The sequence below is a fragment of the Lepisma saccharinum genome, unplaced genomic scaffold (assembly GCF_977018435.1).
Source record: "Lepisma saccharinum unplaced genomic scaffold, izLepSacc3.1 HAP1_SCAFFOLD_334, whole genome shotgun sequence".
NCBI classification, from domain to species: domain Eukaryota; kingdom Metazoa; phylum Arthropoda; class Insecta; order Zygentoma; family Lepismatidae; genus Lepisma; species Lepisma saccharinum.
The window spans coordinates 242,569-259,227 of NW_028143059.1; the positions used below are offsets into that span (position 1 = coordinate 242,569).

At 38.5% G+C, this 16,659-nt stretch overlaps 1 protein-coding gene across 1 annotated transcript in view; it reads right to left on the reverse strand.

Annotated features, from left to right (window-relative positions):
* Window positions 1-16,659, reverse strand: part of LOC145982688 (uncharacterized) — a 135,941-nt gene that overhangs the window by 60,583 nt on the left and 58,699 nt on the right. The window contains exons 5-7 of the mRNA XM_083116051.1: window positions 13,466-13,595; window positions 1,013-1,140; window positions 345-554 (exon numbers count right to left, since the gene is read on the reverse strand). Coding sequence (XP_082972177.1) covers window positions 345-554; window positions 1,013-1,140; window positions 13,466-13,595 — 468 coding nt within the window. The remainder of the gene's footprint in view (window positions 1-344; window positions 555-1,012; window positions 1,141-13,465; window positions 13,596-16,659) is intronic.

Consider the following 16,659-nt stretch of genomic DNA (forward strand, 5'->3'; position numbering starts at 1 on the left):
TTGCAAGTTGCAGTTAAAAAGTTTTTCATTTGTGTGTGCCCTCATATGTATATTAAGCGAGGATTTGTAGGAAAAATCTTTTCTGCAAATAATACAATTAAAATGTTTCTCCTTTGTGTGTACTGTCATGTGTGTATTAAGGTGATGTTTTTGGGCAAAATCTTTGTTGCAAATTGTACACTTAAAAGGTTTTTCATTTGTGTGTGCCCTCATATGTTTATTAAGCGAATCATTATAGGAAAACTCTTTGCTACAAATAGAACAATTAAAACGTTTCTCTTTTGTGTGTACTGTCATGTGTGTAGTAAGGCGATGTTTTTGGGAAAAATCTTTGCAAATTGAACATTTAAAAGGTTTCTGCTTAGTGTGAATCCTCACATGCACTCGAAGAGTTGCTTTCTGGGAAAAATCTTTGTCACAAATTGAACACTTAAAAGGTTTCTCCTTAGTGTGAATCCTCACATGCACTCGAAGAGCTGCTTCATGGGCAAAATCTTTGTCACAAAATGAACACTTAAAAGGTTTCTCCTCACATGCACTCGAAGAGCTGCTATCTGGGAAAAATCTTTGTCACAAATTGAACACTTAAAAGGTTTCTCCTTAGAGTGAATCCTCACATGCACTCGAAGAACTGCTTTCTGTTAAAAAGCTTTGTCACAAATTGAACACTTAAAACGTTTATCTTTGGTGTGAATCCTCATATGAATATTAAGGTTTGATTTCTGAGTAAAATCTTTGTTGCAAATTGAGCAATTAAAAGGTTTATCATTGGTGTGAACCCTTCTTTGTGTGCAAAGTTTATCTTCAGGAATAAATTTTCCCTTGCAAACTGAGTCATTAAAAAACTTCTCCTTCGCAAGGACATTTGAATGAGCAAATAAATTTCTTTCCTTGGAGAAAACTTCGTTGAACATTGAAGAGATATGTTGTTTTTTCCTGTTACAGTGCTTGGTATCTTCAATATCTGCCTTGGTTTTAGAGTATTTTGGTGAAGGTTCAGGTTCAAAGTTACCTTCTTTATTGACACACTCTGTATTGACTTTTGGTTGTTCTTGTTCACTTAATTTTCCTGAAGGTACTATTGTAACTGACCTTGAAACATCTTGGCTCTGTCCTTCCATGTAGTTCTTGTTCAGATATCTGAAAAAAAAATTGTCAGAGATTTACAGATCACCGAGAAGAAATGATAGTCGAATAGACTGTCATTAAGGACATGCATTGAAAAATGTAAATATGTTACTGGTTCAGTAATATTTTATTTAGCTTTTGCCAAATCTATTAAGGCCAGTCAAATATTATTCACACGTTTGCAGTAGTTCACTTTAGGCTGGCCTTACTGCATATCAACAGAGTGTACATTGTCACTGCACTAGCAAGTGAATGAAGTGAAAATTCCTAGCTGGGGGATGCTTGGTGAAGTTTCAGGATATGTATGTATGGATTGATATCACTTATTAAATGGCACTACTTACATACTTAGTAGAACATACAGTATGTCTATGGTAGCAAAGGTGCATCAAAGAGCAGAGGGTGGTCAGATCTCACAGCTTACACAGCAAATTACTTTTTTTCAAAATTTTATGATGCACGTTTTCTCATCCTTGTAGTATTTTCAAATAAAAGGATTCATTGTTTGGAATGGTACAGCAGCATGCATCAATTGCTGGAAGTTATGATAACCTAATTCACAACTGGTAAGTATACGTGAATATCAAGATACATACCCAATGAATGTATAGTGTTATTTAATAAGTGTGTCAAGAGTAGTGCAAAAAATGAATCGAACTGATGCTCTTGCATTTACTCATGCAAAGGTGTGAAAACTGACAAAATTAATGGATGGGTTCACCTTCCACATAATCACAGTGAAGTTCTTCGTTTTGAAGTGAAAGTGGACATAACTAAATAAGTGAGTGGTAATCAATAATAATCGAGAATTGTTGAAGTTCTTTGATACCTTGAAAATATGTAACCTTGGCACGACACAATTTAGATACACGTGGCAAAAGTTAAACAATTTGTAGACGTTCATGTTCCACATGAAAATTCTTGCAACTAAGAAAATAAGCATTCCCTAACTAACTCTCTAGCCTTCTTAAACCCGAAGGTTCATGGCTGCAGCAACACAGGCCTTCCATCTTTGCCTATCTTGAGCAAGATCTATATACTCTTCTCCATCCCTACCAATTTCCTTTAGGTCTATATCAACGTTGTCCCTCCATCTTCGTCTTGGCCTTCCTACAGGTCTCTTACATCAGGTTTCCCAACAAGAATCCTGTAAACTCCTCTTTCCTCTCCCATTCGTGCCACATGGCCTGCCCACCTAAGTCTTCTTGATTTAATTATTCTAATAATATCTGGACATGAATACAAATTATGTAGTTCTAAATTATGTAATCTTCTCCACTCAGCTGTCTCCTCATCCCTTTTAGGTCCAAGATTTTCCTAAGGATCTTATTTTCAAATACTCTCAATTTATGTTTCTCTTTCAATGTAAGGGACCAAGTTTCACACCCATATAAGACTACAGGCAAAATTACTGTTTTGTATATTTTAACTTTTAGTTTCTTAGATATTAAACGAGAAGACAAAAGTTTATGAAGAGAGAAGTAACATGCATTTCCTGAATTAAGCCTACTTTCTATTTCCTCTTTAATATAATTTTCATTTGTTAATATTACTCCTAAGTATTTGAATATGGAAACTGGTTCAAAATAGTTGTTATCAATAATTAGATTTTGATTATTACCTAACACTTGGTTTCCGGCCTGTAAGCATATATTTAGTTTTCTCTTTGTTAACTTCCAAACCTGTCCCTTTAGCAGTTTTGAAAAATATTTTAGCATTATTCTTAATTGGATTCACATCATCCCCCAGTAAGTCTACATCATCTGCATATGCTAACAACTGAGTCACACCATTAAATTTTAGTCCTTCATTAGTTTCTTTTACCTTCCTAACAGCATATTCTAAGGCAAAATTAAAGAGCAATGGAGACAATGCATCTCCTTGTTTTAACCCATCATGAATTGTAAATTTGTCGGACACATTAATACCCACACGAATTTTACTTTCTGTTTCATTGGTGCATACTTTTATCATACTAACACGCTTCTTAGGTATTCCAAACTCTACTAATATATTATATAATTTATCTCTTTTGACCGAATCATATGCTTTTTTGAAATCAATGAATAGCTGATGGACATTTTGATTATATTCCCACTTTTCTTCAAGTGTCTGTCTGATGTGAAAAATTTGATCTATAGTTGATCTGTGATGTTTAAATCCACATTGATAATCACCTATAATTTTATTAGCATATGGGGTTAGTCTTGTTAAAAGAACGTTCGATAATATTTTATATGTTGTTGAGAGTAGAGAAATTCCACGGTATTTATTGCAGTTCATTTTATCACCTTTTTTAAACACAGGAACAATTATGGATTCTTTCCACTGTTGAGGGATTTCTTCTTTATTTCATATTAAACAAATTAATTGATGAATTTCACATATTAATGATTTTCCACCATATTTAATTAACTCAGCTGGTATTAAATCAATGCCAGGTGCTATGTTATTCTATGTTATCTTTAACTTGTCAAGTTAGGTTCTGGAACTAAAGGTTCTGCTGTGTGCACTTCATTTACTTCTGATTTATCTCCTACATGAACATTTAAAAGGTCATTAAAGTAGTTCTTCCATCTATTTAGAATATCGTTTGGGTCAGCTAGAAAATCACAGTCTTTATCTTTTATCAAGTTTACTTTAGGTTGCCACCCCTTTCTAAATTCATTTACACCTTTATATAAATATCTGTTATTTTTGTTTTTGCTGTTTGTTTCAATTTCGTTAATTTTGCTTTTAGCGTTCCCTAATTAGAATATTACCTCCCTGAAAACATGATTCACCAATAAGCATTCATTAATTAGGATGATTATATTTTATTTATATTGTTTAATGCACATTATTTAAAATTGATCAACTCAGGAGAAATTTACTGTGGTAAACATGGTTAAGAAGTAGCAAACCACTCTGTCGTTACAACTACTGGAAGCAACATGACTTAGCTACAAGCACCCGTCTAAAAGCATAAACCTGAAGATAATTTGGCAATTTGTCCTGGGAGTGGGGGGTTCATGGACTATTGTATTTGCATGCCAGAACATATATACATAATTGTAAGCATGTTATTGGGTATTAACCAAAAATGCACGAATAGTGCAATGTTAAAATTAATTATTTGTAAAGTGAATTTTCAATTACACTGGGCAACAAATTTTCAGCAACTTGTTGTTTCTCCAATTTTTTTTATGTTTCCTATATAATTCACACCCACTGAGTTAAAAAATGTCAATTTCCGTCATATGGACGTTATCTGTAAAGTTAACCAAATACATTTGAGTAATTTGCATATATACTAGCATATATAGTATCACAAAGAAAATTGTCCAATAATGTAATAACAATGATCGATCCATATAATTTGGATATTGTGATATGATCCACATTTTTATGTGACGTCACCAGTAGAAGATATGTCACTAATGTATTTATTTTTGTAAAAGAAGGCGTAATTTCTTTGTTATTATATGTAATATTGCACCCTGTTTGTAATATATATCTTTTGTTTAATGTTTATTGTATTTTATCCTCTGTTATGAGTAGTTTAATGTATCTTCATGTTTGCAAGAGTGCACTATACGAATTTGTATTTCTAAAGATGTATAGATGTCAGTTTTGTTGATAGTATCCTTTTTGTAGATAGTGAATGATTCATCTGTACTTTAATCTGTGTTCTCGAAAATAGTATAAAAGCGAGGATATCGCGTAAGAATCAACACACTTTTTCGCCACGGATCGACGAAGCATTTAAACTTAAAAAGAACTCCTCGGTGTTGTGCATACATCTTGGTATGGTAGTTTGGGGCGCAAGCTAGTCCTATGTGATCATAGGTACGCCGATAGCCATGCATTGATGATATGCACAATACTGCAACCATTCTACGTCAAATAATAAAGTTAGCCTAAAGATTAATTTGGAAATAAAAGGCTAAAGAGCAAATATTGGCTCAGTTATCATTGCATATCTCTTGGTGTGGTAGTTCGGGGTGCAAGCTAGGTCTATGTGATCATAGGCTTGCCGATAGCCATGCATTGAGTTTTATGCGTTTTAATTGAGTCAATTCATCGACAAAGCGAAATCCTCGCCTTCGTCTCAAGTATAGTTGCATTATAATTGCAATAAATAAAGAATAAAACTTTTCAGTTTATACATACGGCAGTAATGTGGTTTTATTTCTCTGTGCTGTGAATATTGTCTTTGCCTAACACTATCCCTGTACCTGAGAGGAGTCTGTGTACTTCACCGAGTCTCATCGTTCACCGCTGAGTATTATTAAGTTAATATTAATAGTATAATAATATGACGCGTGAAGTATTTGTGCCTAGAACGTATCAAGTGGCAGCTCAACGTGTTGGCTCGATTTTGTAGTGTACAAGGGCAAGACAATTGTTTAAAGTTGAGATTCATTGTGCAAGAGCACTAAACTTTTATATTTGTAGAAAAGCACTTCGTTCGAAATGGAAAGAAAACATTTGCGTAGCGCAAATAAAAATCTTGCTTCAAATTCAGAGCTTAATGTTCCCGATTGTTGTCGGAACATTGATAAAGATAAAACCACATTTGTGTGCAAGAAATGTACAAAGCTTCTACATTATGAATGTTGTGGCTTAGATGTTCGATCTGAAAGCCACGAAGCTACCGATTTCGTTTGTAAAGAATGTGAATCATTGTCTACAACTATTACATCTGATCCATTAAATATGTTTGAAGCTTTAAAAACCATGATTGAAGGAATTAGCAAGCAGCAAGTTGAAAGTATGGAAACATTACAGGCTGATATTAGCAAACAGTCTGAAGCACTGAAAGCTGATATCTGTAAACAGTCTGAAGCACTGAAAGCTGATATCTGCAAACAGTCTGAAATATTGCAGGCTGATATGTGTAAACAGTCTGAAGCATTGAAAGCTGATATTAAACAGCAAGCTGATTCCATTAATAACTTGAAGACTGATATTAGCAAACAGTCTGAAACATTACAGGCTGACATTAAACAGCAAGCTGATTCCATTGACGACTTGAAGGCTGATATCTGTAGACAATGTGCGCTATTAAAGGATGATATCAGTAAGCAGCACGATGAATCTATGAAAGCTTTAAGAGCTGAAATAGGCGAGATGGCCTGTGAAATACAACAACTAAAGTCTGAGAACGAGAATACTAGGGCCCGATTCTCTGAAGAAATTCGGCAGGCTAGAGAGATGGACTTTGATGAGTTCCGGCGTAGCTTGGCAGCCGATGTTAATAAAGCCACGGAAAGTGTTCGCATCGATGTAGAGGATATTAATTCGAGATTCACTGAAGAGTGCAATAAGATTATTGAAAAACAGCTTACGATGGAACAGATATTGGCCGAGGCCGAGACTGACAAAATACAGTTCCGGGCTGAGGTCCAAGAAAATATTAGTCAGATTTCTGTCGTTGTGTCTCGAAGAAGCAAGGATGTTGAGGATATAAAGACTCAGGCAGAACAACTTACGAATCAGTTAGAGACTATGCACGTTTCCCGGCAAACGGAAACAGAAACTGGATCTCGAACAGCTGGTCACCCGTCTGCAGTTGCTGAGAGTGCAGTGTTGCCAACCATTAACATTGAACTAAATGAAGCGATGGACAGAACATGTGGAGAGAGAACTAGAAAAGACAAACAAGTATGTCGCCCACGAGTTACTGCTGATTCAAGAGCTAATGAAGTGGCTTCTGCAGTTCCAGCTACCTTTAGTCTTTTGGGCGATGACAGAGGTTACAGAGAGCGTGAAACTCCCAGGGCACAGCATCGTCGTTATGAAGAAGGGGCAAAGAGGAAACATCTAGCAAGGAAGAAAGATCGCAGTTCCTCCTCCTCCAGCACCAGCTCGGACTCTCAGTATCAAGCGAATATCAGAAAGCGAACATGAAGGCATGGAAATGTGAGAAGCGGGTCAGATGAGTCACCACCACGAACTCAGTGATCAACGACGACAGGAACCCCAAGGATGGCAGACCTTAATTCCTTGTCCAAGTTCAAGGGAGACCTGGAAGCCCAGAATGCTGAACAGTATTTAAAAGAACTCAATATCAACTTTGATTTAATGCAAGTTCCATACGAATATCGATTGGAAATTATTCCTCGGTTATTCAAAGGCCAGGCTGAGCATTGGTTTCGAGCAAATCAGTTGGAGTTCAGGTCCTATACCGATTTCTGCCGCCGTTTTCGCAAGCAATATGCTTCTGAAGAGGCCAAAGAGAGGCAGCTGACGGCAGTGAGATCTCGTCGATATTCAAAGAAGTTTGGTATGAGTATGGAAGAATATGCATGGCCCATTTACTCAGCCTACCGCAATCTGTCTGCCCGTTATGTAGAACCAGAGATAGTGAACTTAATTATCTCTAAGCTTCCATATAGAGCCCGCAGCCTGAGTTTGGCTAATTCTCCTCGAACTGTACGACAGCTTGCTGATTTTTTGAAAAGATTCGAGATGCTTGAAGAGCAGGACAGTTGGAAGCCTGTGTGGAATAGCGAAGGTGCAGGCCAGGGAAATGCTCCCAGACAAAATAGAATTGGAAATAAACAACCCAGAGTCAGACAAGTTATGCAGAACCAGAGGAATTGATATTCCAATTACAACAGACGACGTAATCCTCCTAGAAGGGATGGCAGGAACAACTACGCACGTGGGCCGCGTCGTTCCAGATCTGATCCGGAAGACCATTCCCGTGACTCTTTACGTAACGCCTCTGAACCCAGTAATTTCAGAGCGACGGCGCCTCCGTTTGAACCTTCTGCTTCACGTTTGACGAACGAGCAACGTCAAAGCGTCGACATAACAAGATACTTTTGTTGGGCACCATTGACTAGTACTAATCCGAGTGGTATGCAGTCGGATTTAGCCAGTCGCCCAATGTGAATTCTTCGTTCCCGATCACGGTTGGGACTTGGACTTCTCTGGGAACCGATGACAGCGATATAAATAGTGAAGATAATCATCTTTTTGTTGTGCTGACTCTCAATGAAGGAGAACAAAATTTAGATAGAGCACTACAACAGGCAGTTGGAAAGGAAAATTTACCCAGGGCTCCGTTAATTAAAGCAACTGTAACAGGCGTCGATTTTATTTGTGTTCTGGACACTGGCAGCGAATGTCATCTCATGAGCTACGCCATTTGGAAGAAGATTAAAGAGAAGCTGCCATCATTGCAGTTACAAACATTTCCAGATGTTAGGCTGACTGATTTCACTGGGAGAAACAAAACTAGAGTTGTAGGATGTAGACAAGTATATCTGGAGATTGCTGGAAGAAATTTATTGGAGGACATGTTTGTCTTGAAGGGTCTCGAAGCTGACTTTATTTTGGGCTACCCATTCCTCAGGAAATATGAAGCAGGAATTGACCTACAGCGCGAGAAGTTATCCCTCACCGTAGACGGAGTTCCGGCAGAGCAGGACCTCGTGAATAATGGATCTTCGAAAGGGACGTATGTAAGAAATGTCCGTGAAGATTCCCATGTCGATCAGTGGACGGCTAGTCCTGACGACATTCTGCAGAAGGTCAATGCGAATGAGATTTTATGCGAAAGGGGTAGAAGCCAATTGAAGCATAGAGATGTATTTTCCGAGAGACCAGGTACTATTAAAAACTTCCAGTGTGAGATTGAACTCACCACCACAGAACCTGTGTATCGATCTCCATATCCCATACCTATAGCAAAAAGGAAACTCCTGGAGGAAGAATTAGAAAAGTGGAGACAATGGGGTGTTATAATGCCTTGTAATTCCCCTTACTTGAACCCTTTAATTGTAGTCGACAAGCCTGATAGTACAGTACGCCCATGCATTGACTTCAGAAATTTGAATAAAATTGTACGTGTTCCACGAAATTCAGTTGAGCCCATTTCGGATGCCTTACAAAAATTTAAAGGTGCTCATTATTTTACAAATCTGGATCTGGCTTCTGGATATTTACAGATCCCTGTAAAAGCTGACTGCCAACCATGTACTGCCTTCTCCTATAAAGGACGTCAGTGGATGTTTGCTCGAATGCCTTTTGGTATCTCTAGTGCTGTGTCAATTTTCATAGCTGCCATGCATGCTGTATTTGGTCCTGAAACCGAAGAGTATCTAACTCAATATATGGATGACTTGCTGATTTTCGACAAAGAACTCTCCAAGCATCTCGAACATCTGGACGAAGTGTTGCAGCGACTCCAAGAAGTGGGGATGACTGTAAAGCTGCGAAAGTGTGAATTTGTAAACAAGGAAATCACCTACTTGGGTCACGTTGTTTCTGGAGATGCGATCAAAATCCAACCAGACAAAAATTCAGCCGTTAAGTTATTTCCTAAACCTAAAACTAGAAAGGATGTTCGGAGATTTCTTGGCCTCGCCAACTGGAGGCGGAAGTTCATTGAAAATTTTGCAGCTAAATCTGAACTGCTCACCAAGCTGTTAGGTAAAAATCAACGTTGGATTTGGGGAGACGAGGAAGAACAAAGTTTCCAGCTACTGAAGAATGAACTTGTAAGAGATGCTGAATTAGCACAGCCTGATTTTGAACAGGAATTCTGTATCCAATGCGATGCTTCTGGGAAAGGATTGAGTAGTATTCTTTTCCAAATGGATGGTGAAGAGAGAAAGGTCATTCAGTATGCAAGCCGAAAACTGAAGGAGAACGAACGCCATTACTCCATCCATGAGTTAGAATGTTTGGCCATAATCTTTGGAGTTGAGAAGTATGCTGTTTATTTGAAAGGTAGGCCCTTCACTATCTACAGTGATCATAAAGGGTTGGTATGGTTACAAGACGCCCGTAACTGGAACAGTCGTTTGACTCGCTGGTCTTTAAAACTCCAACAGTACCAGTATAAAATAGTATACGTCTCTGGTTGCAAAAACGATCTGGCAGATATTTTATCTCGGTATCCTGCTAATGATATACCCCAGATTCATCCTGAAAATAGCCAGCAGACATTCAGAATAAACTACCTGTGGGTCGAAAGAGGAGAAATAGATGACGTCGACAAGTGGAGAGAGGCACAATCTGAAGATGAATTCTGCAAAAATTTACTCCAATCTCTAAATTCTCAGGAACCTAACCTCAGATTGCATCGTTCCTATCGCATTCAGGAAGGGATTTTATTTAAGAAAGGATCGGATAATCAGTCCCTTTGGAAATTGTGTGTTCCGGTGGTAATGAAGCAACCTCTCTTGAAAGTAATTCATAATGAAGCTGGACATTTTGGAGTATCCAATACATTGAAGCGACTTGCAGAACGATACTTCTGGAAAGGCATGAAGGATGACGTGATACAGTACATCCGAGATTGTGAAATTTGTGCCCAGAGTAAACCAGACAAATTGGGGATACTCAAAGAGACCCTTCATATCAGTCCCAAGCAACCTCATGAGATGCTTTCTCTGAACTTGATTGGGAAGCTTCCGCGGTCTAATGGATACCAGTACATCTTGAGCCTTATTGATGTGGGTACACGTTTTGTCTCCGCATATGCTTTACGGACTGCCAGCACCACAGAAATTATAAACACGCTTCAGAGAGGATATTTTGCTCACTATCCAAACGTTACGTTTACCCTGAGAGACAGAGGAGCTCAGTTTACCTCTAAGCAGTGGCACGAATTTACCAAAAAGCTTGGTATCCATCACGTTTGCACAACAGCTTACAATCCAAAGAGGAACATGGTAGAACGAGCAAATCAAGAGATAGTCAGATTACTTTGTTTATTTTGTTATCGAGAACATCAGACTTGGTCTCGATACATATCAAAAGTTGTTCGGTTAATTAATTATTCCATTTCTGAGACTACTGGATATTGACCTGCTGAATTATTCTTCAACCATCCCATACCCAGAGAGATCCTAACCCATTTCAATTGGCCCAAACAGGAAGAAGCCCAACCGGATTGGAAGTCCAAATTATTCTTAGCCCATGTCAGGGAGAAGAAGAAGCTGTCGAAGGATTTAAAACAGAAGGGAAACGCCAAGACAGTGACAGTTGGAGACATAGTGATGGTTAAAAACCATTCCTTAAGCTCCTCATTAGATAGGACCATTCAAAAGTTATTTATGTTGTGGATAGGACCTTATCTAGTGGACAAAGTGGAAAATAATGTTGTGACATTGCTAATTCCAAGGACTAAAGAATTATATGATAAGGTTAACTTGGATAACCTAAAACTGGTGCGTTTTTCGGAGGATAAAAAGAAAGAATTTGTACTTTAAAACTAAGTTTCCTCCAGGTAGATAACTTCCTTCCTGAAACATAGTTTCCGAAAGGAAGGGGCAGATGATATGATCCACATTTTTATGTGACGTCACCAGTAGAAGATATGTCACTAATGTATTTATTTTTGTAAAAGAAGGCGTAATTTCTTTGTTATTATATGTAATATTGCACCCTGTTTGTAATATATATCTTTTGTTTAATGTTTATTGTATTTTATCCTCTGTTATGAGTAGTTTAATGTATCTTCATGTTTGCAAGAGTGCACTATACGAATTTGTATTTCTAAAGATGTATAGATGTCAGTTTTGTTGATAGAATCCTTTTGTAGATAGTGAATGATTCATCTGTACTTTAATCTGTGTTCTCGAAAATAGTATAAAAGCGAGGATATCGTGTAAGAATCAACACACTTTTTCGCCACGGATCGACGAAGCTTTTAAACTTAAAAAGAACTCCTCGGTGTTGTGCATACATCTTGGTATGGTAGTTCGGGGTGCAAGCTAGGTCTTAGTGATCATAGGCTTGCCGATAGCCACGCATTGAGTTTTATGCGTTTTGATTGAGTCAACTCATCGACAAAGCGAAATCCTCGCCTTTGTCTCAAGTATAGTTGCATTATAATTGCAATAAATAAAGTATAAAACTTTTCAGTTTATACATACGGCAGTAATGTGGTTTTATTTCTCTGTTCTGTGAATATTGTCTTTGCCTAACACTATCCCTGTACCTGAGAGGAGTTTGTGTACTTCACCGAGTCTCATCGTTCACCGCTGAGTATTATTAAGTTAATATTAATAGTATAATAATACGACGCGTAAAGTAATTGTGCCTAGAACGTATCAATTGTTTGACAGAATATAATATACAATTAGTTACCACAACACTGAATTGGCATTCAAGTATCTTAGTATGTTAGAAATGCAGATGTGATCATATTTTCCTTTTGTGTTGCTGGGAAGTATCCCTCACCAAGCCCCATACATAATCCGCCATGATGGCTGTGTCCCATCTGCCTTGATACTGCGATTCCATGTTCTGCATATCTTGATGGAATCATTCTCCATGTTCTTGACTCACATCGCCCAAATCTGGTCTAAAAAAAATCAAAATGTGAGTGCAGGTAATGCAACTTTATTGATATTCTGCAACCTAAGATATGAAACGTATCCAGTAAATTCTGGATCAGTTCACTGTAACGTGGGCTCTTCTTGTAACCCAGGAAGTTATGCACAACATCACAAAATGCTTGGAAGGCACTTTTTTCTACAGGTGTCATTTTGTTTTCCAACTCTGTGGATTGCAGCATCTGTCTGATCTGAGGTCCAGTGAATACCCCACCAAACACCATTGCTTCAGATAAACGTGGAAACATGGAGTGTATATGTTGCAAAGCACTTGATTGTTCATCCAAGGCTTTCACAAAGCTATTTCCAATTTAATGTAGAGAGGAGGCAGTAAGATCTTCTTCCTGTAAACAAGAGGTTCATGTAGGACATTCTGTTGTCCTGGAAGAAGTTTGTTCCGCAAAGGCCACTGTCTTTGGATATAGTGTTACCCAGTTGTGCAACTGTCCCACAAACAGAGGAAGCATGGATACTTTGTAAATCCTCCTTGAAGTCCTAGTAAAAACCCCAGCATCTTGAAATCACCACACATATCCCACTCGTATTTGATCTTTTCTAGCAGCTGTTTAACATTGCCATAGTTCTCCCTTAATAGAACAGAGTGGCCAACAGGAAGAGAAGGATATTTGTTGCCATTGTGCAGCACCACGGCCTTGATACTGCTAGTTCAGCTATCTATGAAAAGATGCCACTCAGCGGAATTGTGCACTATTCCAATTTCATCAAACAGGCCACTGATGTCCCTGCAGTAACAAAGATTCCCATTGCTAATGTAGTATGGTGCGAATGTCTCGTGCCGTGTCCTGTATTTTGTGATCTTGCAGCTGCTATCCAATAAATTCCACTATTGCAGATGGGATGCAAGGAACTCTGCTTTCGATTTTAGTTATTCCAGATCACGAATCAGGTCATTGAGTTCCTCCTGAGTTGGAAAATGAGGTTTCTTGATGTAATCATCATAGTCACTTTCAGGGTCACTGTCGGACACAGGTACATACCGCATTAGTGATGCAGAGTCTTCTGTGTAAGAGGCAGGTGGTTCCTGAATAGGCAAATCTGGCCCATGTGGGACAGGTACAATTGACGATGGGATATCTGGGTACTGGATTCTACTTCGTGTTTTCGATACTTCAACAATGACAAATCAACCATGCAAAAGTAGCAATTGTCTCTCCAAATTCTGGGAACTGCAAAAGGCTTGTTTTTCCGACATCCGTGTAGCCATCCTTCCAAAGTTGATTTACAGGAACCACAGATGAAATGTGGAGCCCATGATTTGTCCTGGTCACCCATCGGCACTCCAAAGCAAGCATTATACGCTGTGTAATACTTGGTGCCAGGTGTTATGCAATGCTGCTTCTGCTTGGGAGTGATTTGATATCCACAAACATAACAGAAGGAACAGAGACGTGCACTGAGGAGTAGCTAGTCTAGCAGAGATAGATCAATCAATCTCACGTCTCTAATTATTTTCAAATCACAATATTTATTGTCTTGAAGCCACAGTTCAAATGCAACATTTTTTTCCCACGTGCTTCTTGTCCCTTGATGTGATCAGGTGGCTCTTTCTCCGCCTCACCAATTCCAGGTATAGACAACCGCCCGAAGGGAAAGGAAAGATTTCTGCCTGTACCTCCCTCGTACCCTCGCACCCCGCTCCAATGGTTGAAAGCCCATGCTTTCAGTTTTCACAGTCTATCTCCTATAGGACAGATAAGGGAATGATTTCCCTTCGATTTCTTTGTAAATCCCCTAAAAAAACTCAGGGGAAAAATTTCTGCAGTACTTATGTTCTCAGTATTTATATAACCTTTTACACATTGTACAATATGTATGTATGGGATGTAGTTTCATTTGTATATGAATGGGAACATACTTGTATTATGTGCACACAAAAATGTTAGTTTCTTTTCTTTTTTTTCAATATGGAATATATAATGATTAAATAAATATTTACTCATGCTCTCTCTCTTGCTCTCGTTTTAGTAGTTTTTTTTAAAAAAATACAAATATTTTGGCCTCCAATAAAAAAAATGGGTAAGTTAACAGTCAAAAATACAGATTTATTAATTTGGGCAAGAAACCGTGCGTTCTAATTGTTGTTGTTGGTTTCGTTTATTTTACTTCACTTTTCTGCCATATTTTGTTATCACGGAAATGAGTATGAGTGATGATATAATAAAATTGATGAAGGGACATCACAAAGAACAATTCAGGCCAGGATTCGAAACCCGAGATGAGCATGCATTCTTGTTCCTATGTGTTGTACTCTGCAGTGAATAATTTGGAATGAAAAATGTATCCCAGAAATAAAAAAGCCAAATTAATATCATTGAAGAAATTAGAAAAAAGTGTGTTTTCTTACCTGTTAATCTCCTCTAATATGTTGAATTTTTGCCACCTCCCATCGCTTTTTCTAGCTGTATAGATTTAATCGCGATACGTAGCTAATGAGCTTATGGAAGTCATGAGTGACAATCATAAACAGAGAACTCTGGACTCCTGATTTCACAGTGCAATGCACATGCACTGCGAGGAAATTATTTGTATTTCCCCCTTTCTTTAGTTGCCACAGTAGCTCAGTCGTTAGGGCATCTGACTACCATGGCAGAGACCCAGGTTCAATCCCGGTGGGGGAGAACTGGGATTTTCTCAATCTGTTTAAGAGGCTCCAGAGCGCCCACCCAGCATCGTGTAAAGTAGGTACATGAAGGAAACTCTGGGGGGTAAAGGCAGCCAGGGGAGTGGTGCTAATCACATCACCCCCTCAAGAAAGTGTGGGGCCCAAACCCCACACCCCATATACACCTTCATGGCGTGGTGCAAAGCATAGGGGAACACCTTGCTGTTTACTTTAGCATCGCTTTTCCATCACTTTACCTAATTTCTGCCATGACGATGAACGTTGATTAAATTAAACTGATGAAGAATGGTTACAAAGGAACACTCATGCACAAGCCAGGGCTCGAGCCCGGATCCTTCAGTAATGAGATAGTGAGATCGAGAAATTAGGGAAATCAAGCAATACAATTTTTTTGAAAAAACGTAAATCATATATTAGGATGGTGCTTCAAAAAATGCAATTGAAAATTACCACTGAGGAAAATGCAGTTTACCGATACCCACGTATCCGAACGGTTAGCGATTTCCACTCATCTCTGTTGTCGGCCGACCTCCGTGGGAGAGTGCAAGTGGCTCCGGATCGGTACCTGGTGGAGGCACATAGTGGTTCAGATCCCATTTTAAACTGTAGGTCCAGTACCGATTAGCTATTATGTACATAAAGTAGACTTAAAACACTAAATCAACCAACCACGGGGAGTTGTTATCACTGCACGAAACAACACCAGGAGTTCCGGGTTCGAACACCGACCTCAGCATGGGTGTCATTTGTGATTGTCTCTTCCTTAATTGTATTATTTAATTATTACTAATCTTCGCAATTAACCAAATGTGTCGGCGACGCTAAGCAGCACAAATCAAATCAAATCATTGATTTATTGTTTGATTTAGTTTGTTTTACTTCGCTTTTCCTCCACTTTTGGCTAATCGTGAAGATGACACGATGAAATTGATGAAGGGACAAACACAAATAACACCCATGCGTAGGTTGGAGTTCGAACCTGGGATCTCTGGCTTAGTAGTCAAATCAACGTGTTTTGGATTTTCGAAAGGGGGTGGGATTAACGTGTACTTCTTTTCAGTAGTCGGTCCGTGTGGCAGAGTGGTTAGCAGATCGCGCTACGATGCCAGGGGTCACAGATTCGAATCCTGGTCTGGGTATGGATGTTTGTGAGTGTTCATTCATCAGTTTCATCATATCATCACCCATCCTCATCCTTGCAAATTAGCCAAAAGTGGCACAAAATGTGAAGTAAAATAAAGCAATTCAATCAATCAATCAATTATTTTCAGTAGTTCTTTCTCATTTTGCAAGCTTTTCCTTTCTTTGATGTTCTATTTTTAGGAATACTGAGCTGCCAAGGGGGGAGGGGATTATGACCCACACCAACCTCCCTTGGCCACGCCACTGATTGCTACCCCGTGTCAACATCACCGCACGTCACAGAAGGAATCAGGCCATGACTATTGATTTAGTATGAAACGATACAGAATATAAGAAAATCGTTATAACTTTTAATTGGTCCACATTCGAAAAAAAGTAATTACAGATTTGAAATCAGTGTAAAAA